The following is a 16,712-nucleotide window of genomic DNA, read 5'->3' as shown; positions in this document are numbered from 1 at the left end:
TTACGTCCATGCATGACATATTTGCTCCATAGTGCCAATACAAGCTCCAACAAGGGTTAGATGCACAAGATCTTGTCTCTAGCTCAATAAAGTTTGGGTCTTTGGACTCACAAGACCTCCCACAATCTAGATCTGAGGTTTCAACCTCAAATCACGCTCAAGGGACTCAATGACACAAAAAAGGATGGGAGAAAACCCTAGAAACTCCCTAAACCAATATTTCATAAGGAAATGATCAAGTTAGCATCTTTTTACCTCCAACTGAAGCAAAACCCTGATGAACCTCTTGATCCAAGCTTTGATGCTCTCCACTTCTCCTTCAAAAGTGCACTAATCATCACAAGATTAGCTTCTCTCTCACTCTCTAGCTCAAGTGGAAGATTAGGGTTTCTCTCAAGGATGTAAGGTGGCTGGTGAGGCGGAAATGAGGGCTTAACGCCCATTAAATATGACACAAACCCAGGGATTTAGGGTTTCCTCACATAGCGCCAACTCGACGAGTCGGCTCTCTGACTCGTCGAGTTGGTCATTAAACCCACGCGACCAAACCAACCCTACTCGACGAGTCGGGCACACAACTAGTCGAGTCACTCATTAAATCCCAAAAATAAATATACAAATGTAATACCTGAGAGTCGGGATGTTACACAATTGAAAAGTCATAGGAGTTTTAAATGAATATGGTGAAAGAAAAAAATGTTTCATTTATAAATATATATATATATATATATATATATATATATATATATATATGATAATTTATACTTATAAATAATGCAAAATGATTATTTTGTTAAAGTACGTAGGAGCAAAATCAATTGTTCCTTCATTCCATGCTCTAAATTCACCATTCATAGTTCCATTCGCAACTACAAAATTTCAGTTATATAAAGTGTATGACGTATGATTAATTACTTTGAAGGTGAAAATGTGTGGGGGTTTCAAATGCATGAGATGTTTGGAAATTTGTGTGGGGGTTTCAAATACATGAGATGATTGGAAAATTCCTCTTTTATATATATATATATATATATATATATATATATATATATATATATATATATTCTATTTTTTTCATTTTTAAAGTTCACTTTTTGGATTTGTTCATATTGTTTACAAATAAAATGAAACAAAATTTATGGTTATTTTGTTATATTATATATGGTTTATCATTTATTTATCTTAAGATATATTAAACATAAAAATAATCATGTGGAATCCCCTATATACTGTTTTTTTTTTTGCTACATCAAACGAGATTCTTGAAAAAAATGATCCACAATAATACAAGATGCGCACGTGACATCTGTACTATTATCAATATGTTATATTTTTATTATAATAATTCATAAATATTATTATATGTATTATTGTTGTTGGTTATATTAACGTGTTGAGCATATGATTATGTTTATGTATAAATTTTGTGATGAAAGTATTAATATTATTAGATGATATGTATTGTTATAACCAGGTTATATGTTCATAGGTTCATTTATAATATATAATTTTTTATCTTATTATTTTATATTGTACAACACATATGCATACACCATTTTAGTGAACATATATTTTTGAATATTATATTAACTTGCGCAAAGCCGTTGGCATTCGCCTAGAAGTCTAATAAAAGAATTCCCAATAATAAATCTAAGTTCTTTTTTTCCACATATCATTTTATGGTTTTTTCTATTTATTAAATTGTAACACCCATAAAATTCAAGAAAAAATTAAACTTTTAAAAACATACAAAATCATCATTGTTTACAAACTGTTTCCCAAAAAAGAGTCATATCAGAGATATCCCAAAATCGTGAAATAAAAACATGAGGAGGTACACGATCACACATTCGCCTTCCCGCGATCATGAGAAGTACCTGAAACATAATCCAGCAACTGTAAGACCAAATCTTAGTGAGTTTCCCCCAAAATACCAATACATAACAAATAACATCATATAATAACAACATGCAATGGGTCCATAGCTTTACAGATTGGATTACCCCTGAGCCCACAACATAATTCTGGATTGCCTCACAGGCCCACAACTTATGTCTGGCTTGCTCCCCGTCCTGGTCAGTCAAAAGACTAAATACCGCTAAGCCCTCAGTACGAGTCTGACATGCCCGACCCGACCCTCAGCTCGTATCTAGAATGCTCATGAGTCCTCAGTATGAGTCTGGCATGCCTTCCCTGGCCATCAGCTCATATCTGGCAAACTCCAGGGTTTGTTGGTTACAACACAAAGCAATACAACCTCAACCCAACCCACACAATATGTCGATATACAACAGATAATATCGTAAACAGATAACAGGCAGTCCTACAGATCTACCTGGCTAGCATAACAAGACTAGCATGCATAACTATAACATACTCAACATATCAAAAATATCAGGTTATCAAACCAATGGGTCGGCCTTGGTGCCTTCGACCCGAAAGTATAGTGAGGAAGACTCACCTCACAAGCAGCTGAACTGATAAGATCTAACTCCGAAACTTAGCTCCCGACTCAAGGCCTACAACCATCATGACCAACCCATCAAAACCTTAAAATACCCAAAATGCCCTCGAAGTCAAACTTGGTCAACCATGGTCAAAGTCAAAGTCAACAATCAAGGTCAACAGTCCATGTTGACCCAACTCGTCGAGTGCACAACCAACTTGTCGAGTTCCTTCAATACTTAGAGAAACGGGGAAAACTCGAGCCAACTCGTTGAGTTATCAGGACAACACGTCGAGTTCCTACAGCTTCTAGAAATGCGGGAAAACCCGATCCAACTCGTCAAGTTGTCAGGACAACTCGTCGATTTTCCCAGCTTAACTCATTCAGTCCTTTTTCATCCCTTCTAATGCTCAAGAATATAGATCTGGAACCCAAAAGCTGAGAAACCACATAAATTTGCTAACTTTACGTCCATGCATAACATCAAGAGGCTAAAACACTTAACAAGGCTTATTATGGGACTTAGAACATGAAGGGAGCCTAGATCTAGATAAAGCTTGAAACTTTAAGCTCAAGGAGGCTACAAAACGCCCAAATCTGAAGTTATAACTTCATGACATGCTCAAACCAAGAACAAACCCAAAAATGAGCCAAAATGACAATAAACTTCCAAGGAAGAGATCTAAGCAATAGATGATCAAGTTTTCGACTTTTTACCTCAAAATAGTAGCTAAACTCAAGAAGATTCTGGATCTAAGCTTCCCCTTTAAGCTATGCACCACTAACTTCAAGCTTCTTCAAGACAACACCAAGGAAACACTCTTTAAGCTCATACACACTTAAAAACGGAAGAGAAAACATGAGGCTAGGGTTTCTGGACAGAGGGGGCGATTAGGGAGGCCAACAATGGGACTTAAGGCCTTTAAATAGGGTGCAACACCCTAAAATTAGGGTTTCATATTCATCTACCAACTCGTCGAGTTTCCTTCTCCAACTCATCAAGTTGGTCCAAAAGATTCGCGACCCATAGAATTTCAACACGTCGAGTTGAGGCCATCAACTCAACGAGTTCCAATGAAAAATTGCCCTTTTTAAATAGAATTATCATACCTGGGAATCGGGATGTTACAACTCTCCCCCACTTGAACTAGGCTTCGTCCTCGAAGCCTACTACAGTGAACAAGTCCGGATAATGCTCCGGCATCTCAGCCTCCGGCTCCCAGGTCCACTCGGATCCTCTCCGATGTTGCCATTGTACATTTACCAAAGGTACCTCCTTGTTACGAAGAACCTTTACCTTCCTTTCCAGAACAGCCACCGGCCTCTCAACATAGTTCAGGCGCTCATCAACCTGAATGTCATCCATTGATACCACCGCATCCTCGTCCAATACACACTTTCGCAACTGAAAAACGTGGAAGGTGCTATGAATCTGACTGAGCTCCTCCGGAAGATCCAATCTATACACAACCTTGCCAACCCTGTCAATAATCCGGAATGGTCCAATATACCAAACGCCCAACTTTCCCCTCTTCCTGAAGCGAATCACACCCTTCCAGGGTGAGACCTTCAGCAACACCATGTCACCGGCCTGAAACTCCAACTCAGATCGGCGTCGGTCGGTATAACTCTTCTGCCGACTATGAGTAGTCTGCAATCTCTGCCTGATCTGCTGAATCATCTCTGTAGTCTGCAAGACTACCTCGGTCCGACCCATGACCTTGTGGCCGACCTCGCCCCAACAGACTGGGGTACAATACCTCCGCCCATACAACAGCTCAAAAGGTGGAGCACCAACACTGGAGTGGAAACTTTTGTTGTAGGAGAACTCAGTAAGGGGTATGTAGGAGTCCCGACTCCCACCAAAATCAATGACGCAGGCCCGCAACATATCCTCGAGATTCTCAATGGTCCGTTCGCTCTGACTGACAGTCTGCGGATGATAAGTTGTGCTGAAATGCAGCCTCATGCCCAGTTCCTCGTGGAACTTCTGCCAGAAACGGGAGGTGAACCGAACATCACAGTCTGAAACAATAGAGACCGGAACCCCATGACGAGCAACGATCTCGCGAATATACACACCGGCCAACTTCTCGGCCGACGAGCTCTCCCGAATTGCCAAAAAATGGGCACTCTTGGTCAATCGATCCACGGTGACCCAAATAGCGTCAAAACTCTTCGTCGTCTTCGGCAACTTAGTAATGAAATCAATCGAAATCTGCTCCCATATCCACATGGGAACCTCCAGAGGTTGTAGCTTTCCATGCGACCTCTGATGCTCGGCCTTGACCATCCTGCAAGTCAAGCACCTCTCAACATACCAAGCGATCTCTCTCTTCATGCACGGCCACCAGTAACTCAGTCTCAGATCCCGATATATCTTGGTGGCCCCCGGATGGATAGAAAAGCGAGACTTATGAGCCTCCTCCAGCACAATCTGTCTGACCCCACCAGACACAGGAACCCACACTCGACCGCAACGGGTCAACAAACCACGACTATTCGACACAAACTTGGTGATCTCACCCTTGATCCTCTCAGTCTTCCAGTTTTCCTCTCGAACACCCTCATACTGAGCATCCCTAATCAAACCCACCAGTGGAGAATCCATGGATATCCTCATACATGCTACCTCAACAGAAGGTCCAACCGACTTACGGCTCAGGGCATCCGCCACTACGTTCGCTTTACCCGGATGGTAAAGGATCTCGCAGTCATAATCCTTGACCACATCCAGCCACCTGCGCTGCCTCATGTTCAGGTTCGGCTGATCCATAATATGCCTCAAACTCTTGTGATCCGTGTAGATAGTACAACAGACCCCATAAAGGCAATGCCTCCAAATCTTGAGAGCGAAAACAATTGCTCCTAACTCAAGATCATGTGTGGGATACCTCGTCTCATGCGGCTTCAGCTGCCGCGAAGCATAAACCATCACTCGTCCTCTCTGCATGAGGAATCCCCCCAAGCCGGTGATGGATTCATCACAGAAAACCACAAAATCGTCAATTCCCTCCGGGAGGGTCAAGACTGGGGCCACACGAAGTCTCTACCGAAGAGTCTCAAATGCGGACTGCTGCTCAGGGCCCCACCAAAAATCCACCCTTTCCTCATTAGACGAGTGAGGGGTACTGTAATCTTGGAGAAATCCTGAATAAATCTCCGGTAGTACCCTGCCAAACCCATGAAACTCTTGATATCTGAGGGAGACTTCGGAACCTCCCACTGCATCACTACCTCGATTTTAGCCGGATCGACTAAAACTCCATCTTGGTTAACGAGGTGTCCAAGGAACTAAAACTCTCGCAACCAAAACTCACACTTCGAGAACTTAGCATAAAGTCGTTCTCGCCTCAAAACCCCCAGAAGCTCGCGAAGGTGCTCCTCATGCTGCTCTCTATCTTGGAATATACCAAGATATCATCAATAAACACGATAACCGAGCGATCAAGCATCGACCTACATTCCCGATTCATCAAATCCATAAACACTACAGGCACATTGGTGAGCCCAAATGGCATCACCACGAACTCGTAATGCCCATAACGAGTCTGAAACGCGGTCTTCTCCATGTCCTCCTCCCTCACCCTGACCTAATGGTATCCAAACCTCGGATCTATCTTGGAGAACCAAGATGCTCCCTGAAACTGATCAAAAAGATCATCAATCTGTGGAAGGGGATAACGGTTCTTCACCGTTAACTTGTTCAGCTCCCTATAATCGATGCACGTCCGGTGCAAACCATCCTTTTTCCTGACAAATAAAATCGGAGTTCCCCACAGCGAACTGCTCGGACAGATGAACTGCTTGCCTAGCAGCTCCTGCAGCTGAGATGACAAGTCCTGCATCTCAGGCGGTGCTAATCGGTACGACGCTTTGGCAATAGGGGTCGCACCTGGCACAAGGTCGATCTTGAACTCGACCTGCCTCTCAGGCAGCACACTGGGTAACTCCTCCGGAAATACATCAGCAAACTCCCTAACAATCGGAACATCATCAACTGATACTTGATCCCCAACCTGCGTATCCACCACATAAGCCAAATAACATGCACACCCGTGCTGAATATACTGTCGAGCCCTAGCTGCCGAAAAAAACCCTGAACCCATTCTGGTGCCTTCTCCATAATTAACCAGTTCTCCCACACTTGGGGTTCAAACTACCACACACTGACCCTCGCAGTTGATCATGGCACCGAAACGGCTCAGCCAATCCATGCCCACTATCACGTAGACATCTCCCATGGGAATAGTAATCAAATCGATTAAGAAAGATACTCTAAAAATCTCCAGAATGCAACCCTGATAAACCGAAACAGCAGAAATCCCATGTTCGTTAGCGATGGAAACTCGCAACGGACACTCCAACTCCCCTATGGGCAAAGCAAACCCCTTACTAAAAGACTGAGAGACAAAGGACCGACTCACACCAGAATCGAATAACACAAGAGTAGGCAAAGAGTTCACTAATAACGTACCTAACAGAGGTACAAACATATGAGCATAAAACAATCATAATCAATAAGATAAGAGATAGAAACATGCCAGTCACCACATCCGGTGCTGCCCTGGCCTCCTCGACAGTAAGCTAGAAAGCGCGACCTCGAGCCCTCGGGGGCTCCACCCTTCCCTGACTCCCGTTAGTGATCCTCAATGTAGCTGGTGTTGGAGCCTGCGCTGGCTTGGCATCGAGCAATGGACAGTTGGCCTTCACATGGCTAACCTCGTCGCAATGATAGCAAATCCTGGAACTGAGTGCTGGAGCCTGCTGGCGGGAATCCCTCGCCATGTGACCCTGTCGGCCACAATTGTGGCACCCGGAAGATGATCGACAAGTACCCTCATGCGCCTTGCCACACTTGCCACAAGTGTGGCCCTTCCGGCCCCCGGACCTGTCATCAACGGTCTTAAACCGCTTTGGCGCAGGTTGCGACTGCGTCGGGGCCTGCCTCTGCTCTCTCAACTGAAGCTCTATCTTAAGATCATGCCGCCTAGCGGCCTCCTACAACTCCAACAAAGCATCACACTGCTGGGTAGAAAGAAACTGACGAACATCCGTCTTGAGCATGCTCAAGTAATGGGTCATCTGAGCCTGCTCCGAAGCAAACTCAGGGCAAAACATGGCCCTCTCAGCAAACATCCCAGTGATCTCCGTCACCAACTCCGATCTCTGACTCAAATCCAAAAACTCCTGAGCCAACCTCTCACGCTTAACTTGAGGAATGTAACGGCTACGAAACATCTCTCTAAACTGATCCCAAGATAACGCAACCCTCTGCTCATCAGAATACGATCCCGTAACAAGTCTCCACCAATCCTTCGCTCCGGACCTCAAAAGGTTCAGAGAGCACCTGACCTTTTGGTCAGTAGGGAATGAACACGTGAAGAAACACCCCTCTACATCAAATAGCCACCTCATGGCCACAATCAGGTCCTGGACTCCATTGAAAGTTGGGGGCTTCGTATTATCGAAGTCCCGATACTAAAAGGCCCGCCTTGGCCTAACACCCACAACGGCTACAGCTGCGGAGGTTGCAGCAGCAACAGTCTCGGCAATGGCTGTGTATCTCTCATCAAAAAGCTCCATCATAACGGTCTTGATAGACCCAAACATCTCCGGAATCTAACCCCGTACGATGGTCACGACCTCCTCATGGAGGATCCTCCTGATCCTGGCATCCAATTCCTCTGACCTCATCTGACTGTCAACCCCTGATCCCGACCCGGATCCAATCTCAACTCGCGTCGTAGTCACAATACTGAAAATACACAAGGAAGACATCAGAAAATCCACATAAATAACCTGGAATTAACTCACAACGAAGCCCTAGGGGTTGTGACTTCCTTGCTACGTGCATGGTTCATGTGCTTTCAGTAGTACATGCCCATACTACCTTCCACACCTACTCGTGTTTGTCTAAAGGATCATCATAACACCCTAAAAATACTCATAAGAATATACGAACACTTAGTCCTCACTCCTAGAGGAAAGGCTAAATATCTCACTACTGGCCGACTAACCCCTCACGACTCATCCATGAAACTTTCACCAACCCTGCAACGCTCATATATACTAGCCATACATTACACTGGACCCTATAGATATTCGAATATCTGATCCTACCCTAAGCCCTTCATCAAACAAGAACAAGAAATAAGGACAAACCAAACATTCTCAGGCTATAAGATCTTAGTTATATATAACTGTGATGCATACACTAAGCCACTACAGCAATGATGTCAAATTCATAAAAGAAAGGCCCTAGGCTATCAGGCATCATATAATCAGACAATTCTATCATGCAATTCCTGAAGATCCTTAGCCTATCACTAGCATGTTGTTCTATCATATCACAATATCAAATAATAGTACGGTATTTTGGGGTCTACTTACTGGCTCCGACTGATCATACACATCGCATCCTCCTTTAGTATTTTGAAAACCGTTTGAAAATCATTTTGAAAATCTTTTCCTTAGTCTGAGATTGGATTCACACGAGTGTTCCTCTAATTTCACTCAACCAAGGCTCTAATACCAACTTGTAACACCCATAAAATTCATGAAAAATTTGAACTTTTTAAAACATACAAAATCATCATCGTTTACAAACTGTTTCCAAAATAAGAGTCATATCAGAGATATCCCAAAATCGTGAAATAAAAACATGAGGAGGTGCACCATCACGCCTTCACCTTCTCGCGATCATGAGAAGTACCTGAAACATAATCCCACAACTTTAAGCCCAAAGCTTAGTGAGTTTCCCCCAAAATACCAATACATAACAAATAACATCATATAATAACAACATGCAATGGGTCCATAGATTTACAGTCTGGATTACCCCTGAGCCCACAACATAAGTCTGGATTGCCTCACAGGCCCACAACTTATGTCTGGCTTGCTCCCCGACCTGGTCAGTCAAAAGACTGAATATCGCTAAGCCCTCAGTACGAGTCTGGAATGCTCGACCCGACCCTCAGCTCGTAGCTAGAATGCTCATGAGTCATCAGTATGAGTCTGGCATTCCCTCCCTGGCCATCAGCTCATATCTGGCATACTCCAGGGTTTGTTGGTTACAACACAAAACAGTACAACCTCAACCCAACCCACACAATATGTCGACATATAACATATAATATCGTAAACAGATAACAGGCAGTCCTACAGATATACCAGACTAGCATAGCAAGACTAGCATGCATAACTATAACATACTCAACATATCAACAATATCAAGTTATCAAACCAATAGGCCGGCCTTGGTGCCTTCGACTCGAAAGTATAGTGAGGAAGACTCACCTCACAAGCAGCTGAACTGATAAGATGTAACTCCGAAACACAGCTCCCGACTCAAGGCCTACAACCATCATGACCAACCCATCAAAACATCAAAATACCTAAAATGCCTTCAAAGTCAAACTTGGTCAACCATGGTTAAATTCAAAGTCAACAGTCAAGGTCAACAGTCCATGTTGACCCAACTCGTCGAGTACACAACCAACTTATCGAGTTCCTTCAGTACTTAGAGAAACGGGGAAAACCCGAGCCAACTCGTTGAGTTATCAGGACAACTCGTCGAGTTCCTACAGTTTCCAGAGAAGCGGGAAAACCCGATCCAACTCGTCGAGTTGTCAGGACAACTCGTCGAGTTTTCCCAGCTTAACTCATTCAGTCCTTTTTCATCCCTTCTAACGCTCAAGAATATAGATCTGGAACCCAAAAGCAGAGAAACCACGTAAAGTTGCTAACTTTATGTCCATGCATAACATCAAGAGGCTAAAACACTCAAACAAGGCTTAATAAGGGACGTAGAACATGAAGGGAGTCTAGATCTAGATAAAGCTTGAAACTTTAAGCTCAAGGAGGCTACAAAATGCCTAGATCTGAAGTTATAACTTCATGAGATGCTCAAACCAAGAACAAACCCAAAAATGAGCCAAAATGACAATAAACTTCCAAGGAAGAGATGTAAGCAATAGACGAGCAAGTTTTCGACTTTTTACCTCAAAAGAGTAGCTAAACTCAAGAAGATTTTGGATCTAAAGCTTCTCCTTCAAGCTATGCTCCACCAACTTCAAGCTTCTTCTAGAGAACACCAAGGAAACACTCTTTAAGCTCACACACACTCTTAAAAATAGAAGAGAAAACACGAGGTTAGGGTTTCTGGACAGAGGGGGCGATTAGGGAGGCCAACAATGGGACTTAAGACCTTTAAATAGGGTGTAACACCCTAAAAATTAGGGTTTCATATTTAGCCACCAACTCGTCGAGTTTCCTTCTCCAACTTGTCGAGTTGGTCCAAAAGATTCGCGACCCATAGAATTTCAGCACGTTGAGTTGAGACCATCAACTCGACGAGTTCCAATGAAAAATTGCCCTTTTTAAATAGAATTCTCATACTGGGAATCAGGATGTTACATAAATTCCACATAATATTTAAATATAATAATTGCAATAAATTTAATATTAAATGGATATTAATTTCATTAATTGATTACCTTCTAATTTCAAAATTCCTAAATTAAGCTCATTAGTTTTCTTTATTTATTTATCTAAATTATTTGTTTAAATTTAAAAGAGAAAAAAACATTTCAATTTTAGTAATTCAATATTTTTCTCATTTTTCTTATATATTAAAAGTTCTGAAATATTTAGACCTTCGTATTTAATTGTTTCTTAAATAAACTTATGTAATACATGCATCTTATAACTAGTCAATTATAAAACCAAAAAATATCAATTATAAACCCAATAAAAAAGAGTTCCCAATAAAATAGTCTAATAAACCCAAATACTAAGAGGCGTCTGGCAAATGAGCTTGTTAGTTTGTTATCAGTTCTACACTCCTATAAGCAAAAAAAATGTTTGGATAAAAACTGATTATAATGGTGGGAAACCACTAATAAATCATTTTTTAATAAGTTAACTCTTCTAAATTATTAGCTTATAAGCTAATCTAACTTAATAAATAAAAATCATCTAGCCAAATGTCATATTTTAATTTTTTGTGATTTTTTAAATTATATTTTTTCCACTTGTCATTTTCTTGTGTTTTTCATTTTCTTAAATTTAAAATCCACATTTTAGTAATGACTTTTATATGTAAAGTAGATCTTTCTATTAAATTTCAGAACTAATGCTCTGTTTCTTTCATTTCTCTTTCAAATCTCCAAGAATTAAATCTTAAATTACTATGTAACGCATCATTTGTTTTACATTGTCAATCTTTTTTTATTAGTATATATTAAATTATTAAATTATTTATTATATTTTTTGTATTTATATAAAAATATTAATTTAAAAAATATATAATATTTACAACTTTATATTAACTTTTTATTTTTAATAAACTCATATAGTACACCTAATAAACTAATATAAACTAATGACAAAACTACAAAAATGGTCCCTATGGTATGTATTTTTCTGAGGTTTAATCCAAATCTCGAGTTTTTTGGCTTTGCGGTCATTTTGAGCTAGTTTCGTTGCGGATTTGGTCTCTCAGTAAACTGAAATGACTGTAATACCCTTGGGGTATTTATTTTCTATTTTTTTTTTAAATCTAGTACTTATTTATTTATTTAATCAATTAAAAAAGCAATAGTCTCTCTCTCTCTCTCTCTCTCTCTCTCTCTCTCCGTATACCCACCACTATATATTTTTTCTTTTTGGGTTTTCTTTTAACCCAAGAACACTTCACCTCTGTTTACTTTTTCTTTCAAGATGAATTGAAGATGGACATTGTTCACATCCAAAATATGGACAACTTCTTCATAAAAAGCTTGTACCAAATAAAGCCCTTAGGAATCGGATTACACAGTGGTGCATAGTTTACCGGATTCTTTACAATCCATCGGAGAATTCAAATTTATTTGTTGAATCTTTTTCGGTAGCCCCAGAATGTCGGGTGATTGTGGAACATCTTGAACGTTTGTCTCTAATGGAGATTGCGGCGGTGATTTTGAGGATGGTGGGGTATCTGATGGTGTGACGGTGGGTGAGGTGGAGGTGAGAGATGGAAGAAGAGAATGTGAGAATTTGCCAAATAAGTCTCATGATTTTAGCTGTGTGATTTTAGCGGTGATGACAAAAAAACCCTAGAGGCTCAGATTTCGCATCCAAAAAACCCTAAATCTTCAGATCTTGGTTCGTCTTCTCTATGGATCCCGTTTTCAGATAAAAGGATATCGTTTGCATACCTGGTAGCGATGACAAGCTCAAGGTTCGTCTTCTCTAGTGGTGCTGCTGGTGGCGACGACGCTGGAGTTAAAGATCTCATTTGCAGATATGGAAACCCTTTTCGTCGGAAAATCGAAGATTATCGATGAAGATGGTCGACGACTCCTAGTGTAGATTTGGAACCCCCCCCCCTCCGGATGTGTGTTGTTCTTGAGTATGTATGTTCATAAGCATGTGTATGTGTGTGTGTTTAGAAAATATTATGTGTGTTTTTCTTGAGTATCTATGTTCATAAGTGTAGGTGTGTTTTGAAGAAGAAGTCCAAAAAATTTGATGAGTGTATGCGTTTTAAAAAAAACCCAGAAAATCTGATGTGTGTATATGTTAATAAAGATATGTATGTTCTTAACTGTGTATTGGTGTTCATCAGATTTTCTTGAGTTCTTGAAAGACAAACCCAAATATGAGAGAGAGAGAGAGAGAGAGAGAGAGAGAGAGAGAGAGAGAGAGAGAGGAGGTGGCCCTCTTATTTTTTAAAATTTTAAATAAATAAATAAGTATTAGGTTTAAAAAAAATGAAAGAAAAATAGAAATAAATACTCCAAGGGTATTACAGTCATTTAAGTTTACTGAGAGACCAAATACACAATGAAATTAGCTCAAAAGGATCATCGAAGCAAAAAACATTTAGACTAAACCTCAGAAAAAAATACATACTATAACGACATTTTTGCAGTTCTGGGTAGACCAATAACCTAGTAAACCATAAACTTTCTTTTTGCCAAACACCCCTAAATCTAGACTTCCCAATAAAATAGTCTAATAAAAGAGCCACTATAAGCTTGTGTTTGACAACTCTAAAATATTAAAATTTGGGGTTGAAGTTTTCAACCCTAACTTTTGTCAATCCTCAACCCAATTTTTCATTGCAAAGAAAAAAATGGAAAAATTCCTCCGTCGCTAACATTGCCTTACCGTCACTAGCAGGCGGAGTTCTCGATCTTCTTCATCAACATCTCTTCTTTCGATTTTTACTTTTCAATCAAGCATGGATAAATCATAATCCAAGACAAATTAATGTGAACAATATTTGAAAAAGAAAAGTTGAATTAGCATCAAATATAGAAATTATACTCCCTAGATCTGCGGCGAAGAATACTTTTGTGACTGGAAGTTCAATCGCAGACTGTAGAACGATTTTGCAGCCGAGCAGAGTTTAGTTCGAGATTTAGCAACGAATTCGATTTTAAGCGACGATTTCTGCTTGTTATTAAGGTGATAGATCTCTTATCTTAATTAAAATTTCACCATTTCCTTCATTAATATGTCGTCTGCGGAATAATCGACGCTAATTTTAGTCTGAGTATTTTTCATCTTCAATTAGGTATCTAATAAGCTTTTTTTTTCTTCTGAGAGAACGTAATGAATGACATAAACATTGTGATTTGTGAAGCTGAATGTTGTGTTTGTACTTGTAAATGTTAGGGGATAACTGACCCTAGTTTGAAAGTACATGTTCTCTCACATAATATACATATTCTTTTTTGTATAAGTCAAAAGAAAAGCAAATAATTGATTTCCCACAAATTTATTATACTTTAGGTTAAATAATGGCTTCTCACATATTAATTCATTTGTAGTTATTAATCGGATATGTCTGTTCTCTGGTTTGTAGATGCTTTTTGTTAAGATTTATAATCCACACCCCCTGTTATTTTTTCAGTCAATGTCTGTGTGTCTTAAAATAGTGTAAAACTAATTTTAAACATCTATAAAATTCTGTTATTGAAGTATTGTAGCTAAGCACACTAAGACTGATGTCAATGGGACAAACTGTGCAACTTTTTGTCCCACATAAATGATCTCTTGTGCGAAAGAAGTGAATGCCCTTTTTATCCCACTCTTCATCATCATCATTGAAAATAGCCCTGTGTAACAAACACAGCCTTGTAGGTGTGAGTTTAGAAGGGCATTCACGTCTTTTCCATGGGGAGCTTACAACCATTTTGCTTGTTTGTTACTGTTACTGTTATGAATTTGGCCATGGTTTAGGCTTTTAGTTGGTATTTGTCATCATCAAACAACCTAACTCTCTGGTTTATCATGTCGTGAAGAATTCCTCCCTCTTTTTTATGATTGGATGTGATTTTACCATTTACCTATTCTATTTGCTCATCTACAACATCAACTCCTTCACAATCATCATAAGTAGTCTCAAGAATCTACCTATACTATTACCTTTTCCTCTTCCTTTCACACTTGTCTATTTTTGGGAATCCATGAATATTATGTTTCTTTTTTCTTTTTGATGAACTGAGATGGCCAAAAGGGAAGATGGAAAGAGGGAAATGCTCCAAGTTTCTTAGATTGCCAAAAAGGAAGATAAATATAGAGAGGCTCACCATCTATTTGGAAATAATATGTTTCATTTTGGAAATCATTTGTGCCATTCTCTAAGCATATATAACATCATAAACATGGATGTAATATTTCCATCATATTAATGTGGAAAACAAATTTGAAATTTCTTTCTTGTAACCTTTCTAATGGCTTATAAGGTCATTTTTTTATTGTACAACATTATTGAATAGCTTCAATAATAATTTCATGCCACCTTGTTTACGTTTTATTGCATTCTAATATGAAACAAAGGCGTATATTATTCTGTTTCAGATCACTAAAAGGGCGATATTGTAAATTTGTGATGCATTGATCCAAGGTTATTGAACCATGAAGAAGCCAAAACAGGTTAATAAAAGGAGTCAGAAGCATGAAAACGATTGGTTCAATGATGTTCTTGATGAAAACAAAAAATTAGCAATCCCAATTGGACCACGTTTTCAAGCTGACGTGGCGGAGTGGACGGGCCCACCTCAAAGAAAATACCCCCACAAAAGTCTCACAAAGTCAACATCATCAAAGTATTTAGGCACTGTGATTTGGTCAAACAAAGAAACAACACCAGAAACAGAAATTGGGAAAGGGAGACCTGAAAACTGTGATTGTCATTCCCCAGGAGCCATTTCCTGTGTTAAGCGACACATTGCTTTAAAAAGAACGCGTCTTCAAAAAGATCTGGGACCCGCTTTCCATAAATGGAAGTTTGATGAGATGGGAGAAGCTGTTGCCAAGCTATGGAAGTACTCAGAGCAGCAGAAGTTTATTCAGATTGTGAAAAGGAATCCGATTTCTGAAGGTAATAACTTTATAAAACTTGCCTTAGAATCTTTTCAATCAAAGTCATGGAAAAACATAGCCAGCTATTACTTCAATGTATACCTCCCTAGACGCATAAGTGCAAAAACTAGGTCAAGAACTGGAACTGTAGACACAGATGATGAAGAAGAAGAAGAGAAAAAGATCACCCCTTGTTCTAAAGGATCAAGAAAGAGGGCTCAGGTTGATGGTGTAGGGAACTCTTCTAAAATTGGAAAGGTTGGTTACTTAAGTGGAAGAAGATGAATATATATATATATATATATATATATATATATATATATATATATATATATATATATATATATATAAAGCTGAGGGGAATCTTTTTGCACAAGTTCGGTTTTTTCTCACCAGTAATGTTTTTCTTCCTTCTCTAATTCTCTTGTTTACTTTTGCCTTTAATATATATTGCCCCAAATAAAAATCATATTAGGGGAATCTATAGTCAAGGTGGATAACTTTGGATAGAATCATTTTTCCTTAAGGTCCATAAATCAAGCTTCATAGTCTTGCTTGCTATACACCCAATGCCTATGGTATGCCATGGTTTATAGTGGACCTATTTTGATTTTGATTTTAATGTGTTGGATTTTTGAAATTTTAGTTCTAAAAAGTTTTGGCTATAGGAGCCTAATGGACAAAGTTCATGGTTTAAGCATAAGTTCTTGAAAGCCCTATGGGGTAGCATGATTCTCTAGTGCTATCTTTGCAAAAACAAGGAAATGGTTAGTGTTGGAGTTCCAATTCTAATGTGAATTTGGGCTTCTTATGGGATTGGTGTCAATCATGTAGTGGGCTTTCTTTTACGTGATTTACATTTCACATAATGCTCTTAAAGTGAGGTGATGTGGGCTAGTTGAGGTGTTGT

At 39.5% G+C, this 16,712-nt stretch overlaps 1 protein-coding gene across 1 annotated transcript; it reads left to right on the top strand.

Annotated features, from left to right (window-relative positions):
* Positions 1–13,474: 13,474 nt before the first annotated feature.
* LOC145138249 (AT-rich interactive domain-containing protein 1-like) lies at positions 13,475–16,499 on the top strand. Its single transcript, XM_079072357.1, has 2 exons — positions 13,475–13,900; positions 15,299–16,499. The coding sequence occupies exon 2, from the start codon at positions 15,356–15,358 to the stop codon at positions 16,085–16,087; it is 732 nt and encodes a 243-aa protein (XP_078928483.1). The 5' UTR covers positions 13,475–13,900; positions 15,299–15,355; the 3' UTR covers positions 16,088–16,499.
* The last annotated feature ends 213 nt before the right edge of the window (positions 16,500–16,712 follow it).

Source organism: Lactuca virosa, chromosome 9 (assembly GCF_052849685.1).
Source record: "Lactuca virosa cultivar CGN04683 chromosome 9, Lactuca_virosa_CGN04683_v6, whole genome shotgun sequence".
Taxonomy (NCBI): domain Eukaryota; kingdom Viridiplantae; phylum Streptophyta; class Magnoliopsida; order Asterales; family Asteraceae; genus Lactuca; species Lactuca virosa.
Note: the sequence above shows the minus strand (reverse complement) of the source record. Positions and strands in the feature narration are given on the sequence as shown.